The sequence below is a fragment of the Panicum virgatum genome, chromosome 9K (genome assembly GCF_016808335.1).
Source record: "Panicum virgatum strain AP13 chromosome 9K, P.virgatum_v5, whole genome shotgun sequence".
Taxonomy (NCBI): Eukaryota; Viridiplantae; Streptophyta; class Magnoliopsida; order Poales; family Poaceae; genus Panicum; species Panicum virgatum.
Genome location: NC_053144.1, coordinates 9,138,568 through 9,146,700, shown reverse-complemented (window position 1 = coordinate 9,146,700; position 8,133 = coordinate 9,138,568). Strand labels below are relative to the sequence as shown.

At 53.8% G+C, this 8,133-nt stretch overlaps 2 protein-coding genes across 2 annotated transcripts; both read left to right on the top strand.

Annotated features, from left to right (window-relative positions):
* Window positions 1–428: 428 nt before the first annotated feature.
* LOC120649933 (SCARECROW-LIKE protein 7-like) lies at window positions 429–4,041 on the top strand. The gene has a single exon (XM_039926864.1). The coding sequence runs from the start codon at window positions 660–662 to the stop codon at window positions 2,343–2,345; it is 1,686 nt and encodes a 561-aa protein (XP_039782798.1). The 5' UTR covers window positions 429–659; the 3' UTR covers window positions 2,346–4,041.
* A 2,995-nt stretch (window positions 4,042–7,036) lies between these two features.
* On the top strand, window positions 7,037–8,127 carry LOC120649932. Its single transcript, XM_039926863.1, has 3 exons — window positions 7,037–7,435; window positions 7,520–7,647; window positions 7,746–8,127. The coding sequence occupies exons 1-3, from the start codon at window positions 7,164–7,166 to the stop codon at window positions 7,823–7,825; spliced, it is 480 nt and encodes a 159-aa protein (XP_039782797.1). The 5' UTR covers window positions 7,037–7,163; the 3' UTR covers window positions 7,826–8,127.
* Window positions 8,128–8,133: the final 6 nt, after the last annotated feature.

The following is an 8,133-nucleotide window of genomic DNA, read 5'->3' as shown; positions in this document are numbered from 1 at the left end:
ATAATTTAGATCTGTAGCTGGAAGGAGATTAAGATGGTTTCATTTCATTTCATTGAGATTTTTCTTTCACCCAAACAGTTCTCAGTATTGGGTATGCTATTTTTTTTACCAAAAATCTTGGCAAGTTTAGAATAACACTTAGTTTTTTCAAAAGTTAATAACACTTAGTTAGGTGGGCTATTTTTTAGAATCCAACCAAATGACTACCAAAATTTATGGATTTACCCAATTTTATCAGCCAAGCTGAGTTCAGAAATTACCCGCCGCAGAAGATCCTAGCATACCTGACTGACCAGCGCAGTTCATGGCTTCAAGCCCAGCCGCATGCCCGCATCACCCGCATCACTCGCTCCATTTTACCGTTGAGGCCGTCCGTCCCGGCGAGGCGGCGACCACCAAAGTACACTCCACTCCACTCTAGGATTCTACGCCTGAGGACACACTCGTAATTGCGCCCTGCACAGTGCCTACGAGTGAGCCACCACAGTGCGCCAGAGCCCACGCCCTACTGTTTTAAATCCCCTGCCGCCGCTCACCTCCGCCGTCCCCCCCCCCCTCCCCTTCCGTTCCCCACGAACCCGCACCGCCGAATCCACCGGCCCCGCCGCTCCCCACCCACCCATTCCGCGATTCTCCCACCGGAAACGGCGGGGAGCGCCATGGCGTACATGTGCGCGGACAGCGGCAACCTCATGGCCATCGCGCAGCAGGTGATCCAGCAGCAGCAGCAGCAGCAGCAACAGCAGCACCAGAGGCACCATCACCACCACCACCTGCCACCGCCGCCGATGCAGCTCCCGCCGCGCCAGGCGCCGCCGATGCCGCCGGCCCCGGCGCCCCCGCACGGCCAGATCCCTGCGGCCGCGCTGCCGTACGCCGGCGGCGCGTGGGCCCACTCGGAACACTTCTTCTCCGACACGTTCGTCGGGGCGTCCGCGGCCGACGCGGTGTTCTCGGACCTCGCCGCCGCCGCGGACTTCGACTCCGATGTGTGGATGGACAGCCTCATAGGGGACCCGCCGTTCGCGGACTCCGACCTCGACCGCCTCATCTTCACCACCCCGCCGCCGCCCATCCCAGTCTCCGCCCCGGCTGCGGCCCCCGTCGACGTGGCGGGCCAGCCCGAGGCCGCAGCTCCGGCGCCGCTTCCCCAGCCTGCCGCCGTGGTCGCGCCGGCAGCGTGTTCCTCCCCGAGCTCCCTGGACGCGTCCTGCTCCGAGCCCGTCCTCCAGTCCCTCCTCTCCTGCTCCCGTACCGCCGCCGCTGACCCGGCGCTTGCTGCCGTGGAGCTCGTGAAGGTGCGCGCCGCCGCCTCCGACGATGGGGATCCCGCGGAGCGCGTGGCGTTCTACTTCGCGGACGCGCTCGCCCGCCGCCTCGCGTGCGGAGCCGGGGCGCAACCCTCGACGACGGCGTCGGACGCGCGGTTCGTCTCCGACGAGCTCACGCTTTGTTACAAAACGCTCAATGACGCCTGCCCCTACTCCAAGTTCGCGCACCTGACCGCCAACCAGGCCATCCTGGAGGCCACGGGCACGGCGACCAAGATCCATATCGTTGACTTCGGGATCGTGCAGGGTATCCAATGGGCGGCGCTGCTTCAGGCACTGGCCACTCGCCCCGAGGGGAAGCCATCCCGGGTACGTATCTCCGGTGTACCCTCACCGTACTTGGGGCCGAAGCCTGCGGCCTCCCTCGCTGCAACCAGTGCCCGTCTCCGCGACTTCGCCAAGCTTCTCGGGGTGGACTTCGAGTTTCTCCCATTGCTGCGGCCAGTGGACGAGCTGGATCGGTCGGATTTCTCTGTTGAGCCTGATGAGGCCGTGGCAGTAAATTTCATGCTCCAGCTGTACCACCTTCTTGGCGACTCTGATGAGCGGGTGCGGCGAGTCCTCCGGCTCGCCAAATCGCTTCGTCCATCAGTAGTTACCCTCGGGGAGTATGAGGTTAGTCTGAACCGAGCTGGGTTCGTCGACCGGTTTGCCAATGCACTGTGCTATTACAAGCCAGTGTTTGAGTCATTGGATGTGGCGATGGCACGGGACTCGTCGGAAAGGGTGAGAGTGGAGCGATGTATGTTTGGGGAGCGCATTCGGAGGGCTGTTGGACCAGAGGAAGGCGCGGAGAGGACTGATAGGATGGCAGCTAGCAGGGAGTGGCAGACGCTGATGGAGTGGTGCGGCTTTGAGCCCGTCAAGCTCAGCAACTACGCCAGGAGCCAGGCTGAATTTTTGCTGTGGAACTACGATGCAAAGTACAAGTATTCACTTGTTGAGCTGCCACCAGCATTCTTGTCCCTGGCATGGGAGAAGCGGCCGCTGCTCACCGTGTCTGCTTGGCGGTGAGTCCTTTTTGGTCACTTGGCATTGTTGTATGTAGCATTGTCATAGAATCAGGGAAGAAATGATTTAGAATTGGTTTTGCATTGTATTAGCTTTCTCCCAAGATGATGACAATGACTAGATGGTATAATTGGGGAATTTAGTTTACTTGTTTGATGTTTGTTCTACTACACGATGAGTAGCTAGAGCAAATTTAGTGCTAATTGTATAGAAATTTAAAGCAGGTGGAGTAGATTGCTTGCTCATGTGATTTTCTGGTGACACGCTTGTGTATATGAATTGGGGAAACCATATTAGCACCTCCATCCTCACCTATGTAGCACCGATACGGATAGGCGTATCAGTATTGGCCCGATACGGATATGTGGATATGTCAAATTTCTGCAAAACTTAAAGGCACAAAGGTGTATCGGAGTATCGGATACGGATACGCGGATACGTATCGGATACGTGATACGGGGTCATGTTGAAGTATCGGGGTTACAGAGATCCTCGCAATTAGTTAGCTTGTAGTGGTAAAACTAATTATAACCAATGTTCATTTGAACTATCATTGCACCTCCGGTTCTCATGTATTTGGTTGTAGCAGTAGTGTACTGTTGAAAACGAAATTCTGTTCAGTTGTCCCTTCAAATAAACTTCTGTTCAGTTGGCAGCACGGCTGATTTCCCAACCTAGCTAGTCCAGTTATTTCATTTGTTATATAAAATTCTGTTCAGTTGTCCCTTCAAATAAACTTCTGTCCATTTATTTCATTAATCATGTCGGCTACCTTGAGATTGTTATATAAACCTTGCAAACCTCCCAGATCATTTGTTTCCTTGATCGTGTGTGTTTTATTTGTATAGGTTCACCTTTTCCTGTGTGTTTCATTTGTATAGGTTCACCTTTTTCCGTCTTAGTCCCTTGTCTATTCAGTGCAACAAATTTCTGGCAGGACCCCTTTGTCTATTCACTGTAATAATTTCCATCTTTCAGTTTCAAGGTAGTGTTAGATCATGTCCTCAGTTCTTATATGTGTAGCTGTTTCTGCTTTATTTGAATTTAAGCATTTCTTCAATCTGTCTCTCAGCGTGATAAATTTCAGGCAGGACCCCTTAGTCTATTCAACAGTGTAATAATTTCCATCTTGCAGTTTTTGATGCCTCAACCCTTCAAGTGCAAGCTGTAGTATCTGAACTCACGCACAAACTCACACCACCACACTCCCGCACACACACTGTGCATAAGCTAGACCTACAACCTATACCTAGGAAACTTAACGTGGCTGAGAGGTATTCGAAGTCGACACCAGGCTTCGAACGTAACGGGCAAGTCACCCTAACCATTGTGGCGCATCCACGCGTGAGGCAACAGCTACAGTACCTGCAGGAGAAGAAAATGGGGGAAAACCCCTGTGGGAATCGTGAGTTGAGCGGTACTCGAACCCACGACTGGCAGCTCCACCACCCGGAGCACTTCCAAACGAGCTACGGCTCGTTCCCATCTTGCAGTTTCAAGGTAGTGTTAGATCATGTCCTCAGTTCTTATATACTAGCTGTCTCTGCTTTACTTGAATTTAGTTTCTCAAGCATTTCTTCAATGATAGCGTAGCGGGCATTGTTTCTAGCTGCATATGGCTGTTGTCAGCAGTTTGTTCTGATGCACGTCATGTACGCAACCATTTGCGTGAAAGATAAGTAATGCTGTCGTTATCCTATTCCAGCGTTGCTCTGTATCCTTGCTGCTTTGGTTGCAAGCTGTCATTTTCGTGCAATTTGTTGCTTGGCATTTTATCTTGATGGAGAAGGCAGCATATTTTCCTTTCTGCTGATACTTTATCTTTTCTTATAGAGCTAAAATTGCTACTCATCTTCATGACTTGTGCGCATTTGAGCTAGCAAACATCCTTTCTTTCGTGAAAGGGATCTCAATCCCTGCTGTTATTTTCTGGTTCTTTCGGTTACTTGGACTATGTTACTTCGGTTGTTCCCTTTTCTTGTAGCGATTACTAGGTAGTCGGAGGGTGTCCGCCTCGCCTATGGGGGAGTAGCTGCCGGCAGCGGCGGGCACTCGCGCAGGCTTGTGCGGGCGGCTGTTGGCGCGGGCGCGGGCAGTGGAGGGTGCGGGCGGCGGAGGGCGCGGGCGCTGGTGCGTGCGCGAGCAAGGGTGGGGAGGAGGAAGGGATAAGGTGGATAAGATGGGCTGGGCCATTGTTATGGTGGATAAGGTGGGCTGGGCCGTTTTTATGGGCCTTTCTTCTCTTTTCTCCCTATTCCATGACCAATGATCTTCTATTTTTTCTTTTCTTTCAAGTACTTAAGTATGTATTAATAAATTAAAGCATGTATTGATCATCGTCTAGAAAACCGCCTAGGAACGCCTAGGCGCGATTAATCCCGACTAGACGCTAGACTAAGGGTCACCGCCTAGAATCCGCTTAGCGCCTAGCTGAACTATGAGAACATCCAGTCATACGGACTCACAGCAACTACTTGTTTGGTTTAGATGACCTGCACCAAGTCATAATAAGCGGCCAAGCAGTGACAGGAATCGAATTTCTATGGAAATCATGTATTTGTATTAGTAGTAATTTGTTTAGTGTCAACTCGATTGCAATTTATTTTTTATAATACATGTTCGCTTTTTATATTACTAGAGAATACTGTGCAAGTTAACTGCAACTTAAGCCTGAAGGTTACAAATTTTCGAGACAAAAAAAAAATCCCTGATTGCAACCTGAAACACAAGCGCTTGGTGCTGTCCAGGGTTTCATTTACCGACCGGACCGGCCAAACCGCCGGGGTCCGGTATCGATATACCGGTCCGGTTTGGCCGGAAACCGGTCGGTACCGGTCGAATTCAAATTTGAATTCAAAAAACTCAGTTCAACCGGTTCGTACCGGTATATCGGCCGGTTTGACTGGTTTACCGGCCGGTTTGAATTCAAATCCAAATTTAAAATCGCATGTGTAACCGGTTTGGAACGGTATACCAGTCGGTTTGATCGGTTTATCGGCCGGTTTGACCGGTTTACCAAATGGGCCTTAATGGGCCGTCTCATTTTTTCCCCTTTTTTTGTTTAACTTTAAATACCCGAAAAGTATGTTAAACGAATGAATTTTTGAGAAAATTTGACACCATTAGATTCGTCGCACGTTGAAGTATTTTTATGATTTTTATGATTTTTTTGAGATTTTTTCATTTTTTTGAATTCAAATTTGAATTTTGAATTTAGGCCGGTTTGGTACCGGCCCAAACCGGAACCGGACCGGACCAGTTTGACCGGTAACCAGTCAAACTGGACCGGTTCCCACCGGTTTTGTAAACCCTGGTGCTGTCACGGATAGGCCTAGTCACGGATACGTTTGTTGGCCAGTTGAGTTTCTTGCTCGCCTACGACGTTTTGAGGTTGAGGGCACTCCAAGCTGTCGGCAGGTCCCACGTTGACATTGCCGCCGGCGATTAGCAAGCTGAGGCATCGACGAAGCGATGCGTGATGCTAATCGCCATTAGCTGCGCACCGCTGCTGTAATCATCATCGTCAGTTTGACGTTTCCGTCCGATTCGAGTGAAGCCGGCTGATCTGCTGCGTTGCAGTCGCTTCGGTCCCCTGCTGATGTAACCCTGTAACTGTAACCATCAGAATGCTTAGAGCTATCTGGCCTCTGAGCTCCGTCTTCAGTTCATAGAAGACCTGGAAGTGGTTGCAACAAACAACCTGACCCTGGTTGTCTGGCAGGACAGTTGTTCCAGGAGGACGAGAGGACATTGGGGCTCGTATGAAGAGCTATCTGGTTGGCCTAGCCTTACGATCAGTGTGGCGCTCGCGCGGTCGACTGGTCGCGTAGGCCCGAGGTGCACTGTGTCACATTCTTGTCCTCGGCTTTGGTGTTTCATGGGTGCATAATAGCAGTTGCACATGTAGGATCACGGGATAACACCGGACATTCCCAGCGATTGTACTGCCTGTCGAGCCAGAAATGATGGAACGACAGAGCCCCACCGCGACAGCATTGGGGTACGGTGGGGGTTGCCGAGCTAGGCAGCATCCATCGAGGGTGGTGAATAGGAATGTGATCCTCCATGGCTTCGGTTTGCTACATTGCTTTCTCCCTTGTTTTCATCGGTAGAAATGCATCGTTTTTAAAGTCTTAATGATGTTTTTGTTCAGGCATCATCACTGATGATGATCAAAATAATTCAGAGAGATGAAAAACGCCAACGAAAACCCACATATAGAGGTTGGGCCCCTTTTGCGCTTCAACTGGGCCATAGAATGCTTATTTAGTTTTTTTAGGGAAATACTTACTCCTTAGTTACTTTGGGCTGATTGTGGGATGTAGCAGTCCGCTTTTAGAGCCCAACCTCGACTTATTTCGCCAGCCCGCAGGCCTAGAGGCCCGAAATATTTCCACCCTGGTGCTCCTCTCTCTCCCGGCCGCGTGCCCCCGTGCAACACAGACCGCTCGTGCCACCTGCGACCGCGAGGCCGCGACGCGACGCGACTCGCGTGAGAGATAGACCGCGGCGACTGACACGACGCGTCCCTATCCCTCCTCGCGCTTTCCGCGCCGAGGCCGCAGGCCCGGAGCCGCTCCCGCGCCCGGCGCGTGGATCGCTTCCTCTACGTGTGCCCCCGCCGCTCGCGCGACGGCGCCACGCCTGCCTGCCCTCGGCGCCTTCCAGGCGCGCGGCGCGGCCCCCTTACGCGTGCCCCCGCGCGAGGCGCCACGGCGACGGCGGCAGCGCCACGGCACGCGCGGCCGCTTATAAGCCGCTCCCCACGCCCGTTCTCCCGGAACACAGGACTACGCCGTGCGCGCGTTCGCTTCGTTGCCAATGTACTCGCAGACGCTCCGGGCGGCTAGCAGCACGGGACTCGGGTTCGCGCTCGGCAGGGGAGGCGGCGGGCGTGCCGCGGCGCCGGGCCTGGTGGTGCCCGCCGCAGGAGCGGCCCGCGGGAGGAGCGTCTCCGCGACGCCGGCGGCCGAGGCGCCCGTGCCCGGGGACCAGGGCGTCGCCATGGAGCAGCCGAAGCAGCAGCAGCCGCAGGTGCCCCCGCAGGACGCCGGGGGCAAGAGCAAGCGCGACGACATGCACAAGACCACCGGGTAATTAATCAGCTGCCCGTTTTCCTCCCCGGGCACAGCAGAGCGTGCTTGATTTAACCTTGAGGCCCTGTGACGACCGCGCAGGGACGTAATGACCCACTCGTTCGGGGAGGGGTACTCGACGCGCTCCGACGAGGAGGGGTTCGGCGGCGTGTACGGCGGGAACGACCCGGTCGAGCACCCCGGCACGGAGATCCACCCCAGCCATCCCGGTACGTGACCGCGCGCTCCGGCTGGATTCTGTTGCCGTTCGCTTGCCGCGCCGAGGAGGTGTGCTGGCTGAGCTAACCGGCTGTGTGGTGCTGTGCAGAGTACGACACGACGCAGGGGTCGGAGGTGAAGGAGAAGGAGAAGGCGCGCCACCTCAAGGACGAGAAGCACGCCACCTAGGCGGCGAGCGACGCACGCCTCGAGTCAGGCTTCTCGCCGTTCAGTTAGTTCACGAGTTCCCTTCGCTCCCGGGGGGAGGCGTCGCGGGGTTCGCAGCTTTAGAAATGCTACTATTATATTTCGAGTTTGCTGAGATGTAGTAGAGATTCAGTAATCTGTCTTAAGGACCCTTGGTGCTATATGTTCTTTCTGCTCTTGTGTAAGATGAGAACTTTGGGGGGTCTTGGATGGCTTTCCATGGCACTATCTCTTTTCAATTCTTCCGGTAATAAGAACAACCGCGACCGATTTATTCAAGGACACTCAAA